The 23,809-nt window shown below is 51.2% G+C and overlaps 1 protein-coding gene across 2 annotated transcripts in view; it reads left to right on the top strand.

Moving 5' to 3' along the window:
• The first annotated feature begins 467 nt into the window (after positions 1-467).
• Positions 468-23,809, top strand: part of LOC144607111 (beta-1,4-galactosyltransferase 2-like) — a 45,261-nt gene continuing 21,919 nt past the window's right edge. The window contains exons 1-3 of one of the 2 annotated variants that reach the window (XM_078423724.1): positions 468-668; positions 19,025-19,117; positions 20,144-20,379. In XM_078423724.1, coding sequence (XP_078279850.1) covers positions 542-668; positions 19,025-19,117; positions 20,144-20,379 — 456 coding nt within the window. In that variant the 5' untranslated portion in view covers positions 468-541. Of the gene's footprint in view, positions 669-19,021; positions 19,118-20,143; positions 20,380-23,809 lie in introns of both variants that reach the window. The other variant, XM_078423723.1, reaches the window with a different exon arrangement.

The raw sequence follows: 23,809 nt of genomic DNA, 5'->3' as shown, positions 1-23,809 counted from the left end.
GGGGGGAGGGAGGGAGGGGGGGAGAGGGAGGAGGGAGGGTGGGAGGGGGGTGTGAGGAGGGGGGGTGGGTGGGGGGGGGGTGGGGGGAGGGTGGGGGGGAGGGGGGAGGGTGGGGGGAGGGGGGAGGGAGGGGGGGGAGGGGGGAGGGAGGGGGGGAGGGGGGAGGGAGGGGGGAGGGAGGGGGGAGGGGGGAGGGAGGGGGGGAGGGGGGAGGGAGGGGGGAGGGAGGGGGGGGAGAGGGAGGAGGGAGGGAGGGAGCGGGGTTGCTGGAGGCGCCGCCCTGTCCCAGGGAGGGAGGGGGGAGGGAGGGAGGGGGGAGGGAGGGAGGGGAGAGGGAGGGAGGGGAGAGGGAGGGAGGGGGGAGGGAGGGAGGGGGGTTGCGGCGGGGGCGGGGTTGCTGGAGGCGCCGCCCTGTCCCAGGGAGGGAGGGAGGAGAGGCGGCGGCGGTGGCGGCGGGGCCGGGTGGTGGTGTCAGTGTCGGTGTCAGTGTTGGGGCCGGGTGGGGAGAGCGCTGTGCCCGGGGCGGGGGGCTGGGGTCGGGATGAAGCGGAAGGTGTTCGCGGCGCTCGCCTTGTCCTCGTTGCTGAGCTGTGTGTTGTTGTACAACATCAGCGCCGGGCCCCGTCTGCGGCACTGGAGACAGAGAGGGAGCACCGCCCGACCACCAGGTGCGTGACGGGGGGGGGGGGAGAGAGGAGGGGGGGGGAATGGGGGGGAGAGAATGGGGGGGAGAGAGAGGGGGGGAGAGAGGAGGGGGGGGAATGGGGGGGAGAGGGAGGAGGGGGGGGAGAGAGAGGAGGGGGGGAGAGAATGGGGGGGAGAGAGAGGAGGGGGGGGGAATGGGGGGGAGAGAGGAGGGGGGGGGAATGGGGGGGAGAGAGGAGGGGGGGGAATGGGGGGGAGAGAGGAGGGGGGGGAATGGGGGGGAGAGAGGAGGGGGGGAATGGGGGGGAGAGGGAGGAGGGGGGGGAGAGAGAGGAGGGGGGGGGAATGGGGGGGAGAGGGAGGAGGGGGGGGAATGGGGGGGAGAGGGAGGAGGGGGGGAGAGAGAGGAGGGGGGGGGGATGGGGGGGAGAGGGAGGAGGGGGGGGAGAGAGAGGAGGGGGGGGGAATGGGGGGGAGAGAGGAGGGGGGGGAATGGGGGGGAGAGAGGAGGGGGGGGAATGGGGGGGAGAGAGGAGGGGGGGAATGGGGGGGAGAGGGAGGAGGGGGGGGAGAGAGAGGAGGGGGGGGGGAATGGGGGGGAGAGGGAGGAGGGGGGGAATGGGGGGGAGAGGGAGGAGGGGGGGGAGAGAGAGGAGGGGGGGGGAATGGGGGGAGAGGGAGGAGGGGGGGGAATGGGGGGGAGAGAGGAGGGGGGGGAGAGAGGAGGGAGGGGGAATGGGGGGGAGAGGGAGGAGGGGGGGGAATGGGGGGGAGAGAGGAGGGGGGAATGGGGGGGAGAGAGGAGGGGGGGTAATGGGGGGGAGCGAGGAGGGGGGGAAATGGGGGGGAGAGAGAGGAGGGAGGGGGAATGGGGGGGAGAGAGGAGGGGGGTAATGGGGGGGAGAGAGAGGAGGGAGGGGGGAATGGGGGGGAGAGAGGAGGGGGGGAATGGGGGGGAGAGAGAGGAGGGAGGGGGGAATGGGGGGGAGAGAGGAGGGGGAGAGAGAGGGGGGTAATGGGGGGGAGAGAGAGGAGGGGGGGAATGGGGGAGAGAGAGGAGGGGGGGGAATGGGGGGGAGAGAGGAGGGGGGGGAATGGGGGAGAGAGAGGAGGGGGGGGGAATGGGGGGGAGAGAGGAGGAGGGGGAGAGAGGAGGGGGAGAGGGGGGAGAGGGAGGGAGAGAGAGAGGGGGGGAGAGAGGAGGGGGAGGGAGAGGGGGGAAGGAGAGGGGGGGAGGGGGGAGAGAGAATGGGGGGAGGGAGGGAGAGAGAGGGGGAGAGAGGAGGGGGCAGTGGGGAGAGAGATGTGGGTGGGTTTAGGGGGAGAGGGGTGGGTTTAGAGGGAGAGGGGGTGAGTTGAGGGGGAGAGGGGGTGAGTTGAGGGGGAGAGTGTATGGGGAGCAGGGAGAGGGGATTGGGGGCAAGGAAAGAAGAGAGGAACAGGGGAGGGGAGAGAGGAAAGTGGAGAGAGAAAGAGGAAGGTGGGGGTGAGGATGGATGGAGTGAGGAAAGGACAGAGAGGAAGGGTGGGGGGGAGAAAAGGGGAAGGTGGAGGAGAGAGAGAGAGAGGGTGGGAGAGAGATGAGGGATAGAGTGGGGGTGAATATGGGGACGAGGGAGAGGGTGGGGTGAAGAGAGGAAGAGGGTGGTCGGGGAGATAGAAAGAAGCTGGGCGGTGGGAGGGGGGGAGGGAGGGAAGGTGGGGGGAGGGGGAAGATGAGGGGGAATGGAGAGGGGTGGGTAGGGCGATGGGGAGGGAGAGGAGAGGGGTGAAGGGAGGGGGAGAGGAGGCTAGGGAAGAGGAGAGGGAGTAGTGGAGGAGGAAGACAGAGGAGGGATGGGCAGTGATGGGGGGGAAAGAGGAGGGGGAGTAGCAGAGAGATGGGGGGGAGAGGAGGGGGAGTAGCAGAGAGATGGGGGAGAGAGGAGGGGGAGTAGCAGAGAGATGGGGGAGAGGAGGGGGAGTAATGGAGGAGGAAGACAGAGGTGGGATGGGCAGTGATGGGGGGAAAGAGGAGGGGGAGTAGCAGAGAGATGGGGGAGAGAGGAGGGGGAGTAGTGGAGGAGGAAGACAGAGGAGGGATGGGCAGTGATGGGGGGGAAGAGGAGGGGCAGTGGCAGAGAGATGGGGGGAGAGGGGTGGGGGAGCTTGGTGTGAGGGGAATGGCGGTACTGGGTGGTCGGATGAAGAGGCGAGGGGGAAGCGAAGAAGGAAGAACGTGGTAGAATTGGGGTAGAAATAGTTGGGGGAGAAAGAAGGGTTTGGGGGGCTGAGAGGGAGAGAGAATTGGGATTGGGCAGATGGAGGAATTGGTTAGGTGGGGTTCCACTGTTAGGAGGAAGTGTGGTAAGGGAGAGATGGGGCAGAATGCAGAGGAGGGAGGAGTAGGGGAGAGTGATGAGTCACAGAGTCATTCAGCATGGAAACCAGCCCTTTGGCACAACTCGTCCTTGCCAACCAAGTTGCCAAATGAGCTAGTCTGGGAGAGTCAGTGTTAAGGCTAAGACAATAGGTGCAGGCGTAGGCCTTTCGGCCCTTCGAGCCAGCACCACCATTCAATGTGATCATGGCTGATCATTCTCAATCAGTACCCCGTTCCTGCCTTCTCCCCATATCCCCTGACTCCGCTATCCTTAAGAGCTCTATCTAGCTCTCTCTTGAATGCATTCAGAGAATTGGCCTCCACTGCCTTCTGAGGCTATACAGTAAACAGGAGAGACAGGGAATAGGAGGGGGAGGGGAGGAGCAGGGGGGGGGGGAGTGGGATTGAGGGGGGGGGGAGAGAGGGAGGGAGGGGGGGAGAGAGGGAGGGAGGGGGGGAGAGAGGGAGGAAGGAGAGAGGGAGGGGGGGAGAGAGGGAGGGAGGGGGGGAGAGAGGGAGGGAGGGGGGGGAGAGAGGGAGGGAGGGGGGGAGAGAGGGAGGAAGGAGGGGGGGGAGAGGGGGGGAGAGAGGGAGGGAGGGGGGAGAGAGGGAGGGAGGGGGGAGAGAGGGAGGGAGGGGGGGGAGAGAGGGAGGGAGGGGGGGGAGAGAGGGAGGGAGGGGGGGAGAGAGAGAGGGAGGGGGGAGAGAGGGAGGGAGGGGGGGGGGGGGAGAGAGGGAGGGAGAGGGGGGGGGGGAGAGCTGGAGGGAGTGAAGTGAAGCCTTCACTACTGTCCAAAGGAAAGTCCTGATTATTTCTTGAGTACTCGCTTTTCGGGAATTGATAGTCTGCAGCATCTCTGGCCTGTCTTCATCATCAATATACTAAAACTCATTTTGTTTGCTTGTTCCTGAAAACGGTACACGATAGCGCGACGATTTTCGGCCCACCTTACTCACCGTCGTCCCGTGGTCCTGTGCAAGAAGTTTCATTGAAATGGGTGTTATATTTTTAAAGTTATTCACATTTTAAAGGTTAAAAACCGCGCATGCTCAGTTGGGGCTCCGTTGATCTGGTACTTACGTAAAATGGCCGCCGCATCCGCGCCTGCGCAGTTGGGGCCCATTCAGCAGGGCTCGGCCACCTGTCTCTTGGGGGCTGGGGAGTCCGGCCTGGTGCCGGGGGAAGCAGTCAGAGCCTGGGCCTGGGCCTGGACGTGACCGGGTAACCGCGAGCCTCAGGTGGGCCAAGGGGAAAGGCGGTGGTGAGGCCAGGCTGAGGTGGAGGCCTGGGCCTGCCCTCGGTCCCCTGTCCCCCCACCACTCCCCGGTAGGCTCAGCACCTTCCCCACGCCGCCCAGAGTCCAGCGGCTCAGCAACAGTGGGAGAGCCGCCGCCATCTACCACTGAACATCCCCGAACTGGGACGGACAGGACTCTTTCTCCCCCCCACCACCCCCCACTCCACCAGTCGTTTGGGCCTTGGTCTAGTATTCATATATATTTCTCAGAGTTTTTTTAAAAAAAACGGTAAATAATTGTAAAACAAATGCTATTTAAACATTGCATTTTGAACTTTTAACTTGACTTCCCTGAACCAGATTGTTACCAGATGTGATGGTCAAGTCTAATTCTGTATTTTAATGCCTTATGGATTAACGTTAGCACCATCAGCATTTACCAGACGGGCAGTTAATCTGGGATATAGTGCTGTGGATTGCAGTGAGACGTTCTTGTTCCTCCCAATTACTTCAATATTGTTCGTTAAGTGTGTGTGAGTGTCGGTGTGTGCTTAACTGCCTGACTAACTGTATCAGTGTATAGATGAAGGCTTGCATCTGGAGGAAATTTGAAGCTCAAAACCCCACCCGATGTCCATAGAAACGGCACGGTGGCGCAACGGTAGAGTTGCTGTCCCACAGCGCCGGAGACCGGGGTTCGATCCTGACTACGGGTGCTGTCTGTACGGAGTTTGTACGTTTTCTCCGGGTCCTCCGGTTTCCTCTCGCACTCCAAAGATGTTCAAGCTTCTGTAAAGTGTCAATTGTCCCTAGTGTGTAGGATAGAGCTAGTGTACGGGGTGATCGGTGTGGACTCAGTCAGTGCCGGCCAGCGATCACACCGTAGATTAACACAAGCCTACACACACTAGAGACAATTTACACATACACCAAGCCAATTAACCTACATTCCTGTACGTGTTTGGAGTGCGGGAGGAAACCGAAGATCTCGACGAAAAGTCACGGGGAGAACGTACGAACTCCATACAGACAGCACCCGTAGTCGGGATCGAACCTGGGTCTCCGGTGCTGTGAGGCAGCAACTCTACCGCTGCGCCACCCAAGTGGTTTTGAGGAGGAAGGTACGTAAGCAATTGAGAGCTGCGGATTAAAATGGGAGTGTGTGGAATGGAAGGAGGGCTTTGTGAGTGGTGGTTTATCATTGGTTTATCATGTGTGCAGAGGTAGTGACAAATGTTGTTTTCTGCGGAAAACATACCAGGCACAGCAAAACGTACATGAGTACAATCGAACCGTGCACGAGTACCACAAATGGAGCGAAAGGGGAAAGGAATATAATGTTACAGTATGAGGTCGGTAGCAAGGTGGTTGGATTACTCTGGAAAGAATTCCCCAGGAAACTTGTGTGGTAAGGAACCGCAGATGCTGGTTTAAATTGAAGATAGACTGAAAATGCTGGTATACTCAGCGGGTCAGGCAGCATCTCTGGAGAAAAGGAATAGATGACGTTTTGGGTCGTTTCTGAAGACGCGTCTCGACTCGAAAGGTCACCTATTCCTTTTCTTTTCTCCCGAGATGCTGCCTGACCCGCTGATTTACTCCAGCTTTCTGTATCTATCCCCAGCAAACTTGTCTGATTTTCACAGTAAGTGCCTGTTTTTGTAAGTCAGTAATGCTACAGAAGTAGAGTGAATCGTACAGGTGCATCATCAAAATGTTTTTCCCCTGGCATCCTCGGATCCAGAGCCTGTCTGGATTAGACATAAAAAGCTGGAGTACAGTGCCCTCCATAATGTTTGGGACAAAGACCCATTATTTATTTATTTGCCTCTGTACCCCACAATTTGAGATTTGTAATAGAAAAATGTATTTCACCAAAATGTATAAAAATGGCCTTTAATAAAATCTGACAAAGTGCACTTCAACCACATGTGATTTTTTTCTATTACAAATCTCAAATTGTGGGGTACAGAGACAAATTTTGGTTTCAGCAAAATGTAGATGCCAATGGATACTGGGGTATGTGTACCACTTGCCTACTGAAGCCGATCACTATCTCCTTTAGAAACATAGAAAACAGGTGCAGGAGGGGGCCATTCAGCCCTTCGAGCCAGCACCACCATTCAATGTGATCATGGCTGATCGTCCCCAATCAATAACCCATGCCTGCCTTCTCCCCACATCCCTTGATTCCACTAGCCCCTAGAGCTCTATCTAACTCTCTCTTAAATCCATCCAGTGATTTGGCTTCCACTGCCCTCTGTGGCAGAGAATTCCACAAATTCACAACTCTCTGGATGAAAAAGTTTCTTCTCACCTCAGTTTTAAATGGCCTCTCCTTTATTCTAAGACTGTGGCCCCTGGTTCTGGACTCGTCCAACATTGGGAACATTTTTCCTGCATCTAGCTTGTCCAGTCCCTTTATAATTTTATATGTTTCTATAAGGTTCCTTCTCATCCTTCTAAACTCCAGTGAATACAAGCCTAAAGACTCACGCGGTCACGGTGAGAACGTACACATTCCATACAGACAGCGCCCGTAGTCAGGATCGAACCCGGGTCTCTGGTGCTGCAAAGCGGCAACTCTACCATTGTGTCACTGTGCTGCCCACACTGTGCTGCCTACTTCGTCTTGCTGTCATTAACAAAATGGTCTTGACACCAGGTTGTGTATCATGGGTCTTTGGGACCTTCTTCATACCTTGAATACAAATTAAAAATAAGGTGGAGGAGAATAGATTCTTGAGAAATAAGGGATGGTGGTTGTGGGCTGGAGTGTAGAGTTAAGGTACACTTGTACCAGGCACAATCTTAATGCCTGAAGGCGACGTGGCCTAATTGTGTAAATATTCACTCAGAAGTAAGCTAACATAGAGATCTTTCTTGATGCAAATTATCCAGTGTGTACTTTAAAGTATTTTCCAAGTTAGTAATAATGATGACATAATAACTTCAAGGTATTCATTAATAACTGGGGACTTATTCAATGAGGTGGCACGGTGGCACAGCGGTAGAGTTGCTGCTTTGCAGCGCCAGAGACCCGAGTTTGATCCTGACTATGGGCGCTGTCTGTACAAAGTTTGTACGTTCTCCCTGTGACCGCGTGGGTTTTCTCTGGGTGCTCCGGTTTCCTCCCACACACCTCAGACGTGCAGGTGTGTCGGTTAATTGGCTTCTGTAAATTGTCCCTAGCGTGTAGCATAACGCGAGTGTATGAGGTGATCGGTGGTCGGCGTAGACTAGGTGGGCCGAAGGGCCTGTTTCCGCGCTGTATCTCTAAAGTCTGAAGCTCCTCTATTGAATACTGTACATTTGTCTGCCATTACTTTTATCATTTATAGATTACCCTGGACACTGGCTATGCAGGCCTTTAATCGCATTGTGTAGGAAGGAACTGCAGATGCTTGTTTAAACCGGATAGACACAAAACGCTGGAGCAACTGAAGGGCCTCGACCCGAAACATCACCCATTCCTTCTCTCCAGAGATGCTGCCTGACCCACTGAGTTATTCCAGCCTTTCATTGTCTTTCATTGCATTGTGTTGCCCCCTCCCTTCTTTGATAAACAGTGGAACTAGGACTGGCAGGATGTCAGGATTTACAATGGAATTCAAAAACCCAGAGCTGGAAAATATGGGTTTGAAATGACACTGTCATTTCCGTTCATTTGTGTTTTTGTACTCTGAACCTGCACATGAGCAAGCTCCAGGCATTTTTCCAATTGGCACTGGCAATTATTATCCTTTGGTAATGAAGAGAATGACTAGTGACTTGACCATGGATTTCAATGCTTTGTAGAGACTGTGTTGCATTGTTCAATGTTATCCCACTTTACCATCCATTCTCTATACACTGACGGCTTTTCTACAGAGGGCCAAATAACCTACAAACCCCCACGTCTTTGGGATGTAGAAGGAAACCCACCTGGTCGCAGGGAGAATGTGCAAATTGGTTTTCTGGATGAGGTATTTAAGGAGAGGCGGTGGGGGGGAAGATTTAATAGGAACCTGAGGGGCAACTTTTTTTACGCAAAGGGTGGTAGGTATATGGAACGAGCTGCTGGAAGAGGAAGTTGAGGCAGGTACTATCATAATGTTTAAGAGACATTAGAACAGGCACATGAATGGGATAGGTTTAGAGGGTTACTGGACCAAGTGGACCCGTTGGGCCCAAACCTCTCCTGCATTGGTGCAGCACCCTCTTTCCTCCCCCCCTCCCTCCCTCCCTCCCTCCTCCCCCTCCCCCTCCCTCCACCCCATCCCCCTCTCTCCCTCCCTCCTCCCCCTCCCCCTCCCTCCACCCCATCCCCCTCTCTCCCTCCCTCCTCCCCCTCTTCTCCCCCTTATCCTCCCCCCTCCTTCCCGAGGAGATAGATTTAAACTTTAAAATGTGAATAACATTTAAAATATAACACCAATTTCAATTAAACTTCTCCCATTTGCACCAAAGGGACGACGGTGAGTAAGGTGGGCCTAAAATTGTCGCGCTATCGTGTACCGTTTTTGCTGTGGTTCATGAACAAACAAACAAAGGTTTTGGTATAGGGACAAGCGTGGCCAGGTGGGACTATTGTCGATGGGGTGTATTGATCGGCGTGGACAAGTTGGGCTGAAGGGCTTGTTTGCACACTGTATGACTCTACGACAATGTTTTAGCAATATTTAGACAGGTGCATGCATAAGACAGGTTTGGGGGGATATGGGCCAAATGCACAGGAAGGAACTGTAGATGCTGGTTTAAACCGAAGATAGACCCGAGAAGCTGGAGTAACTCAGTGGGACAGGCAGCATCTCTGGAGAGAAGGAATGGGTAACGTTTCCGTCATCCATTCCTTCTCTCCAGAGATACTGCCTGTCCCACTGAGTTACTCCAGCTTTTTGTGCCCATCTTGGGCCAAATGCAGGCAGGTGGGACTAGTGAAGATAGGGCATGTTGGTCGGCTTGGGCTAGTTGGGCTGAAGGGCCTGTTTCCATGCTGTAAGACTCTATGACTATGACTCCCACCCCTTCTACATCCCACAGCCAGTCTACCCTCTGAGAGATCACTTTATTGTGATCATGTGAGTAAGTTATCCTGGGACTCTGGTGAATATTTATCCCTGGTGTCAAAAATTAACATTGAGGGTTAACATGCAGCCATTTGTGGAAGCTTGCATTCTGCAAATTGGCTGGTGGTTTTCCTGTCTTACAAGCACTTCAAAATGTGTTCCCCTGTCTGCAAAATGCGCAAGAACATCGTAAGATCATTAAAACTGCAATAGAAGTGCAAATCTGTCATGCGACTGTAAATGATGACGTTTTTACTCGGCTTAATGAAGACACCATACTCTGTAAATAGTTCACGTGTAACTCTAACTGGGAAGGATTGTTGTAATTCTGCTGTTTAGGGTGGCATTCAAATTATGTTTAGTGTTTAACTCAGTTTAGTTTAGTTTTCATAAGTGATAGGAGCAAAATTAGGCCATTCAGCCCATCAAGTCTACTCCGCCGTTCAATCATGGCTGGTCTACTTCTCCCTTCTAACCGCAGTCTCCTGCCTTCTCCCCGTAACCTCTGACACCCATACTAATCAGGTTCAGTTTAGTTTAGAGATACAGCGCGGAAACGGGCCCTTGGGCCCACCGATTCCGTGCCGCCCAGCGATCCCCGCACACTAACACTTTCCTACACACACTCCAGGGACAGTTTACAATTTTACAAAGCCAATTCGCTTACAGACCTGTACGCCGCTGGAGTGTGGGAGGAAACCGGAGCACCCGGAGAAAACCCACGGGGAGAACGTACAGACTCCATTCAGATAGCACCCGTAGTCAGGATGTAACTATCACTCGGGTCGGCACAGTGGTGCAGCGGTAGAGTTGTTGCCTCACTGCGCCAGAGACTCGGGTTCGATCCTGACTACGGCTGCTGTCTGTATGGAGTTTGTCCTGTCCCTGTGACCGCGTGGGGTTCTTCCCGCACTCCAAAGACGCACAATTTTGTAGCTTAATTGGTTTAGTAAAATTGCAAATTGTCCCTGGTGTAGAGGATAGTGCTAGTGTACAGGATTGCTTGTTGGTGCGGACCCGGTGTTTCCGCGCTGTATCTCTAAAGTCTAACGACTCTATAACCCACTTAGACTTGGGACGAGTTTGCATTGGATAATGAATCTGCATTTTTCTTTGGGTGTGGGCTAATCCGAGGGAATGTGAAACTCCATACTGAGCGCACTGCAGGGCAGGGTGAGGTGGCATCGTGACGCAGAAACTCCACTGTTCACAACACTATTCCACACAGGTTTAACATTACCTGACCTGATGCTCATGGGACTCACGAGGCAGGAACACATGCAAACCACATCTCTGAGCAAAAGCCAGAGAGCAGAGACTAGCAACGAGCAGGTGTTTGCCCACTGGAGTGATGCACATGGCCAAATTTCCCAGAATTTAGCACTGTAACTGGTTCTGGTAATTCATAACTTGATGTACAGGATAATAATAATAATAATAATAATAATAATATTCATTTATTGTCATTGCAACGAGTACAACGAAATTAAAAAATAGCCAATCCTGACGGTGCGTACAAACATATATGCAATAAATGCAAAAACAAATAAATACATAAATACAATTATATTAAGTACAAGATTTTTTAACGGTGTTGCCTAGTGCAAAGGTAGTGTTCAGTTCTCGTATGGCCCTGGGGTAAAAACTGTTCTTAAGTCTGTTTGTTCGGGATTTGATCGACCTGAAACGTCGACCAGAGGGCAGATGAACAAACAGACGGTGGCCGGGGTGGGATGGATCTTTTATTATTTTGCCTGCTCTACTGAGGCAGCGTAGGCTGAACAGGTGCTCCAGGGAGGGCAGTGAGCAGCCGATGATCTTCTGGGCCGTCGTGATGACCCTCTGAAGGGCCTTCCTGTCCTTTTCTGAGCAGCTGGCATACCATGTGGTTATACAGTATGCCAGCACACTCTCGATGGAGCAGCGATAGAAGGACAACATGAGCTTCTCCTGCAGGTTGGTTTTCCTGAGGATCCTCAGGAAGTGGAGTCTCTGCTGTGCCTTCTTTACTGTGGTGATGGTGTTGGTAGACCAGGTAAAATCCTCTGCGATGTGCGTACCCAGGAACCTGAAAGCGGGTACCCTTTCCACACAGACCCCATTGATGTAGAGTGGGTCGTATTCTACACTGGTTTTTCTAAAGTCAATTATAAGTTCCTTTGTTTTGGAGGAGTTCAGGACCAGATTGTTCACTGAACACCATGCTGCCAGCCTTTGGATTTCATCCCTATAGGCTGTCTCATCTCCTCCTGAGATGAGTCCAACCACAGTCGTGTCATCCGCGAACTTGATGATGGTGTTGGTGGGATGGGTGGGGGCGCAGTCGTGAGTGTAGAGGGAGTAAAGGATGGGGCTCAACACACAGCCCTGTGGTGAGCCGGTGCTCAGTGTAATGGTGGAGGAGAGGTGAGGGCCTATTTTGACGGTCTGGGGGCGGTTGGTCAGGAAGTCCTTGATCCATTGGCAGATGGTTTGGGAAAATCCAAGGTCGGAAAGTTTGGTGACCAGTCTGCTCGGGATGACCGTGTTAAAGGCAGAGCTGAAGTCGAGGAAGAGCATCCTCACATAGCTCCCCTGGTGTTCAAGGTGGGTCAGTGCAGTGTGAAGAGCAGTGTCGATGGCATCCCCTGTAGACCTATTTGCTCTGTAGGCAAACTGGTGTGGGTCGAAGGTGGGTGGGAGGCTGGCTTTGATGTGCTGCAGGACCAGTCTCTCGAAGCACTTTGTGATGACCGGTGTGAGTGCTACCGGACGGTAGTCGTTAAGACCGCTGATGACAGACTTTTTCGGCCGTGGGATGATTGTGGCGGACTTCAGGCAGGGAGGGATGGTGATACCTTCAGCAAAACTCGGGAATGTGATACCTTCAGCTCTGGAATGTGATCATCAAAGATTTTTAAAAAAAATTATATTACAAATACTGGAAACATCTATATACTAAAACTCTCGTTGTTATCTTGTTTGTGATCGAACTACAGCCAAAACGGTACACGATAGCGCGACAATTTTAGGCCCACCTTACTCACCGTCGTCCCTTTAATGGTAAAGCAAGTAGTTTTATTGAAATCGGTGTTATTTTTTTAAGTTATTCACATTTTAAAGTTTAAATCTATCTCCTAGGGAGGGAGGGGGGAAGGAGGAAGGAGGGAGGGGGAGGGAGATGGCGGGGGAGGGAGGGGGGTGGATAAGGGGGGTTGAGGGGAAGTGGGGAGGGTAGGAGAGGGTGCTCCACCAATGGAGGAGAGGTTTGGGCCCTACGGGTCCACTTGGTCTAGTAAGATATAAACAGAAGATGCTGGGAATACTCAGTATTTGCGGCACGGTGCCAGAGACCCGGGTTCGAACCAGACCTCGGGTGCTGCCTACCGAGTTTGTACGTTCTCCCCGTGACCGCGTGGTTTCCTTCGGGTGTTCCGGTTTCCTCCCATATCCCAAAGACGTGTGGGTTTGTAGGTGACATTCCCTGAGAGTGGATGAGAAAGTGGGATAGCATAGAACTAGGGCGTTCAATGGTCGTTGTTGACTGGGTGGGCCTGTGAAATGCCTGTCGCCATGGTGTAGGATTCAAAGCTACATCAGATGAAACATGTGTAAGAAGGAACTGCAGATGCTGGTTTAAACCGAAGATAGACACAAAAAGCTGGAGTAACTCAGCGGGACAGGCAGCATCTCTGGAGAGAAGGAATGGGTGACGTTTCGGGTCGAGACCCTTCTTCAGACTGGTTAGGGATAAAGGGAAACGAGGGATATAGACGGTGATGTGGAGAGATCAAGAACAATGAATGAAAGGCAAGTCAAGTCAAGTTTATATGTCACATACATATACAGGATGTGCAAAGTGAAACGAAAGTGGCAACACCTGCGGATTGTACTAAACTTCAAAGCAATAGATTTATTTATTTTTTAACACAAACAAAAAATGAATACAGTAAATTTAAATTTAAAAGATATGCAAAGTAACGATGATAAAGGAAACAGGCCATTGCAAGCTGTTTGTGGGGTGAATATGAAGCACGTGGGTGGTGGGGTGAAGTGTGAGGGAGGAGGAAAATTGTGACCAGTTGAAAGGTGGAGGAAAAACCAATACAAACTGGACGGGTTACCCCCGGGTAGAATTGTGTTCTAGGGCGTGTTTGCAAGTAGTGTCTTGGAGAGTTTAAGCTAGAATGGCAAGAGAAAAGTAACTGGAACATGGAGACTGAGGAGACCCTTCGTCAGACGAAACGTCACCCATTCCTTCTCTCCTGAAATGCTGAGTTACTCCAGCATTTTGTGAATAAATACCTGTTGATTTTCATAGACTCGGTGTGCTGATGCATCTGTCTCTGTGCTGCACAGTTCAATGCTCTACCACTAACATTACCCCAGCTTCTCTGGTGGGATTACGTCTCCTGCCTCGGTGTGCCTAGATCCAAGTCCCAGGAACTTAAACCATTAAGCTGCCGTACAGACCTCCCCCCATTGAACCGAGATGACGCTACCTCTGAGGAAGCAGCATCGTGAAGCCAGCGGTGCAGTTAGACAATAGACAATAGGTGCAGGAGTGAGGCCATTCGGCCCTTCGAGCCAGCACCGCCATTCAATGTGATCACGGCTGATGATTCTCAATCAGTACCCCGTTCCTGCCTTCTCCCCATACCCCCTGACTCCACTATCCTTAAGAGCTCTATCTAGCTCTCTCTTGAATCTATCCTTAAGAGCTCTATCTAGCTCTCTCTTGAATCTATCCTTAAGAGCTCTAACCAGCTCTCTCTTGAATGCTTTCAGAGAATTGGCCTCCACTGCCTTCTGAAGCAGAGAATTCCACAGATTCACAACTCTGACTGAAAAAGTTTTTCCTCATCTCAGTTCTAAGGCAGGAACGGGGTACTGATTGAGAGTGATCAGCCATGATCGCATTGAATGGCGGTGCTGGCTCGAAGGGCTGAATGACCTACTCCTGCACCTATTGTCTATTGTCTATAAATGGCCTACCCCTTATTCTTAAACTGTGGCCTCTTGTTCTGGACTCCCCCAACATTGGGAACATGTTTCCTGCCTCTAACGTGTCCAACCCCTTAATAATCTTATACGTTTCGATAAGATCTCCTCTCATCCTTCTAAATTCCAGTGTATACAAGCCTAGTCACTCTAGTCTTTCAACGTATGAAAGTCCCGCCACTCCGGGAATTAACCTAGTAAACCTATGCTGCACGCCCTCAATAGCAAGAATATCCTTCCTCAAATTTGGAGACCAAAACTGCACACAGTATTCCAGGTGCGGTCTCACTAGGGCCCTGTACAACTGCAGAAGGACCTCTTTGCTCCTAGTACCTCTTTGCTGCCTTACAGGCACCAGAGACCTGGGTTCGATCCCGACCACGGGTTGCTGTCTGTACAGAGTTTGTACGTTCTCCCCGCGACCTGCGTGGGTTTTCCCCGGGGCGCTCCGATTAACTCCCACACGTCAAAAACGTGCAGGTTTGTAGGTTATTTGGCTTCAATAAAAATTGTAATTTGTCCCGTGTGTGTGTGTGAGTGTGTAGGATATGCTAGTGTACAGGGATCACTGGTTGGCGTGGAGTCGGTGGGCCAAAGGTCCTGTTTCCACGCTGTATCCCTAAATCTAAAAAAAACAAATGTAAAATGTTGAGCGCCTTGGGGAAAAGGTAATAACAAGGCAATTAAGAGGCACAAGCTATGGCAAAACCCTTTGGGCAAAGGTGTTTTGTTAAAGCTGTTTATCAAAGGCATGTGGTGCAGAGGCATCTGCAACAGAACCCAGATAGTTTTGTTTGCTCAAAGCTTTTGAGGTCACGTTCTTTTCCTGGCAATAAGAAGATGCTGTTGCAATCCTTTTGAGTTAATACCTTGGCACGGCGTGCAGTCTGTCTTTTAAATGGAGCGCCAGTGAGCCAGAGGCGTTTGGGCTCTGCTTCGGTCAACTCCAGCATCACAAGATGAGTGGGACAGGGTCAGAGTGAAACACTTATGTTTAGCAGCAGGCTGCCGGGATCTGTGGCTAAGCAGGGCCGCTGGTGAAGGGCAGAAGCCGAGAGTGTTTGCCTTTTTAATTCCATCTCAGGAAATGGGTACGGCTAACGAGGCTGGTACTCGCCTATTAAAGTGTGCCGTGCTAGGGCTCCCTGAAGCCACTTCCAGCTATTTAGCTGTCCAAGAAAAAGTGAGCACACTGCTGGAGTAACTCAGCGGGTCGGGCAACATCTGTGGAGAGCATGGGTGGGTGTCGTTTATGGTCGGGACCCTTCTCTGCATTGGTAGGTAGAGGTGCTGTCTTGCAGCGCCAGAGACCCGGGTTCTATTTGTACGTTCTCCCCGTGACTCTGCGGGTGCTCCGGTTTCCTCCCACCATTCCAAAGACAGTTAGGCTCGTAGGTTAATTGTCTTCGGTAAAAAAAATTGTAAGTTGTCCCTGGTGTGTGGGATAGCGTTAGTGTATGGGCTGATCGCTGGTCGGAGCAGACTAGGTGGGCCGAAGGGCCTGTTGTATCTCTAAACTAAAGTAAACGGTAACGTTTCGGGTTGGGACCCTTCTGCCGTTTCTGGTCTGGACCTTTCTCCTGTCCGATTCTTACAGTCCAATTATACTTGCAACTCCTCAGTAAATGAAGCAATTCACATTGTCCATTCCGCTGGACAATATTTATACATTTTTTTCGATTTTATTTTAGATTTAGAGATACAGCGCAGAAACAGGCCCTTCGGCCCACCGGGTCCGCGCCGCCCAGCGATCCCCGCACATTAACACTATCCTACACCCACTAGGGACAATTTTTACATTTGCCCAGCCAATTAACCTACATACCTGCACGTCTTTGGAGTGTGGGAGGAAACCGAAGATCTCGGAGAACGTACAAACTCCGTGCAGACGGCGCCTGTAGTCAGGATCGAACCTGAGCCTCCGGCGCTGCATTCGCTGTAAGGCAGCAACTCTACCGCTGCGCCACCGTGACGCCACATTAGCTGATAACTGGTCATAAACAACAACGATCTCCAGCAAGGGAGAATCGAACCACCTACCCTTGATATTCAGTGGCATTACCTTCAGCAAGTTCCTCACCATTGACATCCTGGGGGGTCATTTTGCCTAAGTCCCTGGAAGCCCAGGGTTGATCCTGCTGTAATTCTGAGGAGACTGTTGGGGCTGAGTGGCCACAGGAAGAGCTTGACAAGATGGACAAGGAATGGGTAGTTTGTGAAATAGGGGGAGGACCACAGTCTGGAGTCCTGCCACTCCTGGACATTGAGGGGCAGAGTCCGGTGGGGACACCCCTCGAATACCTGGGGGGGGGGGGGGGGGGGGCACATGCATACCTTTAAAGATAGAACAGTACAACACAGTAACGGCTCACAATGTCAATGCCGAACATGATTCCAAGACCATCTCTTATGCGCCTGCACTCAATGCATATCCCTCCATTTCCCCCCATATCCATAAATCTACCCAAAAGTCTCTTGAACACCCTCGGATCTGCTTGGACCGCCAGCCCCCAGCAGCGTGTTTCTGGCACTCGCCATCCTCTGGGGCACGATGGCGCAGCGGTAGAGCTGCTGCCTCACAACGCCGCTCATCCGAGCTCGATGCTGACCTCGTCTGCTGCCCGTGGAATTTGAACGTTCATCCCTGAGACCGTGTGGGTTTTCTCCGGGTGCTCCGGTCTCCTCCCACGTTCCAAAGACGTACGGGTTTGTAGGTTAATTGGACGCTGGAAATTGCCCCAAGTGTGTAATGGGATAGATAACTTGTGTGAAGGTGTGATCGATGGTCGGCGTGGACTCGGTGGGCCAAAGGGCCTGGTTCTGTGCTGCAACTCTAAGCTAAACTGGAGTAAATGAGACTAAACTCTGTGTAAATAAAAACTTGCCCGGCACATCTCCTTTAAACCTGAGTCTGAAGAAGGGTCTCGACCCGAAACGTCACCCATTCCTTCTCTCCCGAGATTGTGCCTGACCTGCTGAGTTACTCCAGCATTTTGTGAATAAATCCTTTAAACTTTGTCCCTCTCACCTTAAATAGCCATGAACACTACTGAGCATGACACTATTGAATATATATAGACACTGAGAATGCATGAAGAGTTTTTGCTGTGTGTATATATATTTTTAATTCAAAATAAGGTTTTATTTTGAAATAAAGAAAAGATGTGGCACAACATCTCACATTTTAGCTGGTCTTTCCTTGTGCTCGTGATGCACTGACTGGAGGGTCTCTTTTGACTCGGAGGGCATTTGGCTCACTGAGCCCACGCTGCCTCTCAACACAGTTCCATTGCCCATTTATTTCCTCGCAACCTATTCTCTCTCACTAAAGTGGTCATTGAAATCCCCTGTTTTTTCCCGACCAATCTACCACACAAGGGCCAATTAACACCTCAAGCTGTGTTGCGTTTGGGACGTGAGTGGAAACCGGAGTTACTCGAGGGAAACACATGGTGGTGGAGAACGTGCAAACTCCGTGCAGACAACAGCACGGGGCAGGATTGAACCTGCGTTGCTGAGGCTGTGAGTCAGTTGTTGTGCCATGAGTCCCTGTTGTGCCATGATGTCGTGAATGAAACCTTCTCCACTTTGAACAGGGATTCCTAAGATGTGTATGTTTGTATATTTATATATGTGTGTGTTTATATATATATATATATATATATATATATAACTTTTGAAAAGCAATCAAACAATAACGGCGCATGGGGAAAATCAATGCCTCCAAGTCAAGGTAGTTCGGAGCTTATTTGGAGGTTGTCGTGTTTAATAGCGTGAAGAATGGTCCCGACCCGAAAAACCTCACCCATCCCTTTTCCCCACAGATGCTGCCTGACCCGTTGTGTTACTCCAGCGGGTTGTGTCTATCTTTGGTGTTTAATAGCCTGATGGCTGCAGGCAAGAAGCTGCTCCTGAATCTGGAGTTTTCGCATTCCACCCGATGGCAGGAGTGGAATGAGAGTGTGGCCAGGGTGGTGGCTTAGACCTTGCAATGATCAAAATACAAAGCGGGTTAGATAGTACATAGGAGAGGGAATGGGTGGGCAACGTTTCTGCTCTGGACCCTTCTTCAGAATGTTTCATTTAAGATTTCAATTTACGAGATTGATCCCTGGGATGGCGGGACTGACGTATGAGGAAAGATTGAAAAGACTGGGCTTGTATTCACTGGAGTTTAGAAGGATGAGAGGGAATCTCATAGAGACATATAAAATGATAAAAGGACTGGACAAGCTAGACGCAGGAAAAATGTTCCCAATGTTGGGCGAGTCCAGAACCGGGGGCCACAGTCTTAGAATAAAGGGGAGGCCATTTAAAACTGAGGTGAGAAAAAACTTTTTCACCCAGAGAGTTGTGAATTTGTGGAATTCTCTGCCACAGAGGGCAGTGGAAGCCAAATCACTGGATGGATTTAAGAGAGAGTTAGATGGAGCTCTAGGGGTTAGTGGAATCAGGGGATATGGGGAGAAGGCAGGCACGGGGTATTGATTGGGGACGATCAGCCATGATCACAATGAATGGCGGTGCTGGGTCGAAGGGCCGAATGGCCTCCTGCGCCTATTTTCTATGTTTCTAAGGGCCTCTTTCACGTTCCTGAAGTCAGGGCAGATGGTTCCCCTTAGTCTTGTATCATAACACTCCTCAGATGTGGTTCAAACTCTAAGCTTTTACCAAACTCCAGTTGCTAAAACCCTGATAAATGTTCCTCTTCTTAGGTGGTTGAACTTGCATTTCATTTCCTCTCCCAGCAGATTCTCTTCCAACCGGAAGTAATGTGACGGTGGTCGTCGAACCTTCCAAAGCCGACCAGTTGCCGAAGTGCCCAGTTGACCCACCGGAACTTGGTAAGCAATGGGAGGAATGGGCCAAAGATCCCTTTTATCTTTATTGGTGGAGCAGCGGCAGAGTTGCTGCCTTACAGCGCCAGAGATCCGGACTGGTTCACCACTTGAAGAAATACACTCGAACACAAAACAAGAATTTGCTCCAATTAGCACCAATGGCTACCTGGTGAACCTCAAAGTCTAGTTTCGTTTGTTATGGCTATATATAGTGAGGTACTGTTCTATCCAGTCAGCAGAAAAACTGCACACGATTACAATCGAGCCGTTCACAGTGTACAGATACATGACAAAAGATATAACGTTTAGTGCAAGGTAAAGTCACACAGAGGGTGGTGGGTGTATGGAACGAGCTGCCAGAGGAGGTTGTTGGGGCTGGTGCTATTGCAATGTTTAAGAAAGGTGCATGGATAGGACAGGTTTAGAGGGGTATGGGCCAAATGCAGGCAGGTGGGACGAGTGTAGATGGGGCATGTTGGTCGTCGTGGGCTGACAGGCCTGTATCCACACTCTATCACTCTGTGACTAAAGATAGTCTGATACCAGAGCAGATTATTTAGTTCATTGCTATTTGTAGATTTGGTCCATTTGGCACTGGTACAATTCCTGTGTAACAGCTGCTCAGAAACGTTTTTGCTGTCTGCAAAAGGTCAGTCTGAGGAAGGGTCTCGACCCGAAACGTCACCCATTCCCTCTCTCCAGAGATGCTGCCTGTCCCCCTGAGTTACTCCAGCATTTTGTGTCTATCTTTGATTTGCCCTCTGCAATATCTCTGAGGACTGTCCCAGAGTGATGTGATACAGCGGATCAAGGCAAGGGTTGCACCAGTGTGTAACAGCTGACGACACATTGGCACAGCTCACTGCTCTGGCTGCTGTCTGTGGGGCCGGAGAGACCACTGTAGTTCACTGAACTCGTGAAGCGGGTTTGCAGCTCGTGTGAGAGCGATGCGTGGCGCGGCCAGTGCTTTTCTCTCGTGTTTCCCTTGTGGACGACGCGGTTAACCGAGGCCTTTCCCGGGGTCAACAGTTGGGCCCCTGAGGATCGTCTTTGACCAGGAGCAGTCGCTGGAAGAGATCGCGGAGCTCAACCCGTACGTGACGCTTGGCGGGCGGTACAAGCCGAAGGACTGCACGGCCTTGCAGCGCATTGCCATCATCATCCCCTTCCGCAACCGAGACCACCACCTGAGGCACTGGCTGTTCTACCTGCTCCCCATCCTTCGCCGACAGCAGGGAGAGTATGGCATCTTCATCATCGAGCAGGTACGGGCACAATGCAGCACTTCCCCCCCCACTCACACTTCATCATCGAGCAGGTACGGGCACAATGCAGCACTTTCCCCCATCACTTTGATTTATCTATTTATTTACTTATCTGCCTCTCTCTGCCTATCTGTCTCAATCTGTCTGTCTGTCTAACTATGTTTATTGTTGTGTCTGTCTGTCTGTGTGTCTCTGTCTGTGTGTCTCTGTCTGTGTGTCTCTGTCTGTGTGTCTCTGTCTGTGTGTCTCTGTGTGTGTGTGCGCCTCTGCGTGTGTGTGTGTGTGCGCCTCTGCGTGTGTCTCTGCGTGTGTGTGTGTGTCTCTGTGTGTGTGTGTGTGTGTGTGTGTGCCTGTGTGTGTCTGTGCCTGTGTGTGTGTGTGTGTGTCTGGGCCTGTGCCTGTCTATCTATTATTTGCTTGTTTATTATTTGTTTATCTATTTATGTTCGTGATGCAGCATGGAGACAGGTCCACCAAGTCCACGCCGACCATTGATCACCCATTCACACTCGTTCTATGTTATTCTTTCTCATCCATTCTCTTCACTTGGAGCAATGGTTCAGAGGCCAATTAACCCACAAGCCCGCGTGTCTTTGGGATGTGTGAGGAAACCAGACCACCCGGGGGAAACCCACTTGTTCGCACAGTGAATGTACAGACTCCACCCACAGACAGCACCCGAGGTCAGGATTGAACCCGGCTCTCTGGCGCTGTGAGGCGGCAGCTCTACCAGATAAACTTATCTCATCTGCCCGCACGTGATCCATATCTCTCCATTCCCTGCATTTCCAAGTGTCTTGTCTTAAAGCCTCTGTAACGCCATTATCACATTAACCTTCATCACCACCCCTGGTAGCACGTTCCAGACCCCACCAGCCTCTGTTTAAAAAATACCGTGCTGCATATCTCCTTTAAATTTCGCTTCTCTCACCTTGAACCCATGCCCTTTAGTCCTTGGCCTTTCCACACTGGGGAGAAAGGTTCTGATTATCTACCCTATCTGTGCCTCTCATAATTTTATACACTTCTATCATTGTCTCCCCTCAGCCTCTGACATGCCAGGTTTTGTCAAACCTCTCCTCTAAGCCAGCCATCATCATTCAACAGTTCAACAGAGCTTTATTTGTCATTCGGTACCAAGGTACCGAACAAAACTACATAGCAGTCACACACAAAAAAAGAACACAAGACACATGACCCCACACAAACGTCCATCACAGTGACTCCAAACACCCCTTCACTGTGATGGAGGCAACAAAACTTCCACTCTCTTCCCCACGCCCATTCCGATAAATCTCCTCTGCACCCTCTCCAAAGCCACCACATCCTGACTTACTGTAAGGTGGTGACCAGAGTCGCACATAATACTCCAAATATGGACTGACCAAACTCTTATTAAGCTGCATGGTGATTACCTGGCCCTTATCCTCAATGCCATGACCAGTGAAGGCAAGCATACCATCTGAAGGATTATTATACACTGGGTGATATGAAAAAAGGGAATTAAAAAAATTGAATTGCACGTAGGATAAGGTGGTGCAGAGTAAACTACCACCAAAGCCACATTTATGTCTGACCTCAGGAGAGATTCCCTTCATGATCGATGGCATTGCATTTCCAATTCACGGAATGGAGGCAAAAACCTCCGGGATCCTTAATGATACGTGTGGATCCAGGGAGAGATTGTAGGATATTGCAAGTAAAGATTTACAATGGACTAACTCTTGATAATTACCTCCTCTAATGTTGCCCACAAATATCTCGATCAGCACTCCTCGATCTTCGCTAACTGTCACTGCCTGACGTAAGATCACATGAATGCATTTGGCTTTAGAATAATGTTGAACTGTTTAAGGAGGAATCTATCCAAAGGATATAAGGGGAAACAAGATGCGTAACCAGTTTTTAAAGAAGAGGTAGTCATTTTGACAGGCTTAAGAAGAGTGAAGGGCGGCACGGTGGCGCGGCGGTAGAGTTGCTGCCGTCCAGCGCCAGGGACCCGGGTTCGACCGTGACTATGGGTGCTGTATGTATGGAGTTTGTATGTTCTCCCTGTGACCGCATGAGTTTTCTCCAGGTGCTCCGGTTTCCTCCCACACTCCAAAGGCGCGCAGGTTTGTAGGTTAATTGGCTTCTGTAAAATTGTCGTATGTAGGATATAACTAGTGTGTGGCTGGTCGCTGGTCGGTGTGGACTCGGTGAGCTGAAAGTTCATAGGTTGCAGGAGCAGAATTAGGCCAATTGGGCCATCAAGTCTACTCCGCCATTCAATCATGGCTGATCTTACTCTCTCTCTCTCTCAACCGCATTCTCCTGCCTTCTCCCCGTAACCCTTGACACCCTGTTTAAGGGCCCTGAAAGGCCTGTTTCCACGCTGTTTCCAAGAGGAGCCGGGTGGGACGAAGCACATGCAGACGCTAGCAAGGAACAATTGGCCTAATAACTTGATTCACAGAATTGTAGAATTGCTCTGGTTCAGAGGAGACCATTCTGTCCATTGACCCTGTGCTGCCTCCAAGCAGAGCTTCCTATCCATTCTATTCCTCTGGGTTCTTTCTTGTATTAAACCTCCAAATTATTATCTTTCAAGTGCCTATTTCATTCCCTCTGGAAGCACAGGCTGTGCAGGCCCTCAAAATTGCACTCTGGAGAATAGAGGTACTTCTTTCTTCAAACCACTTTGATTGCTCCCTAAACCATTTGTTATATGGAACAATTTATCCTGACCAAACCAGGTCACTGTGATGCACATCTCCATCTCTCAGCCTTCTTTGCTCCAAGGAGTACAACCCCTGTTTCTCCAGTAAACCCAATAGCTGAAATTCCTCAGCAAAATACAAAAGTGCTGGAAGGACTCAGCAGGTCAGGCAGCATCAGTGGAGGGAATTACAGGCGAGGTTTCAGGTCGGGACCTTCTTCTTTAGCCTGAAGAAGGGTCCTGAGCCGAAACGTCGCCTGTCCATTCCCTCCATTGATGCTGCCTGACCTTCTGAGTTCTTCCAGCAGTTAGTGCTTTGATCAAGATTCCAGTTTCTGCAGTCTTGTGTGTCTCCATCTGAAGATTCCTCATTCCTCGAACAAATTAGTAAATCTTTGATGACCCCTTTCTCGGGAGCTTCGCGTTCTTCCTCAAGACGGTGACAAGGAATTAGAACTCCATTTCTGGCCTTGCCTGCCTTTTATACAGGTTCAACATAACCTGTTGTGCGGCACGGTGGCGCAGCGTTAGAGTTGCTGCCTCACAGCGCCAGACGCCCGGGTCCCATCCTGACTACGGGTGCTGTCTGTACGGAGTTTGTACGTTCTCCCCGTGACCTGCGTGGGTTTTCTCCGGGTGCTCCGGTTTCCTCCCACACTCCAAAGACGTGCAGGTTTGCAGGTTAATTGGCTTGGTAAAATTGTAAACTGTCCCTAGAGTGTGTGTGCAGGG

This window comes from Rhinoraja longicauda, chromosome 28 (assembly GCF_053455715.1).
Source record: "Rhinoraja longicauda isolate Sanriku21f chromosome 28, sRhiLon1.1, whole genome shotgun sequence".
In the NCBI taxonomy this organism is placed as follows: domain Eukaryota; kingdom Metazoa; phylum Chordata; class Chondrichthyes; order Rajiformes; family Arhynchobatidae; genus Rhinoraja; species Rhinoraja longicauda.
This window is presented reverse-complemented; position numbering and strand designations above follow the sequence as displayed.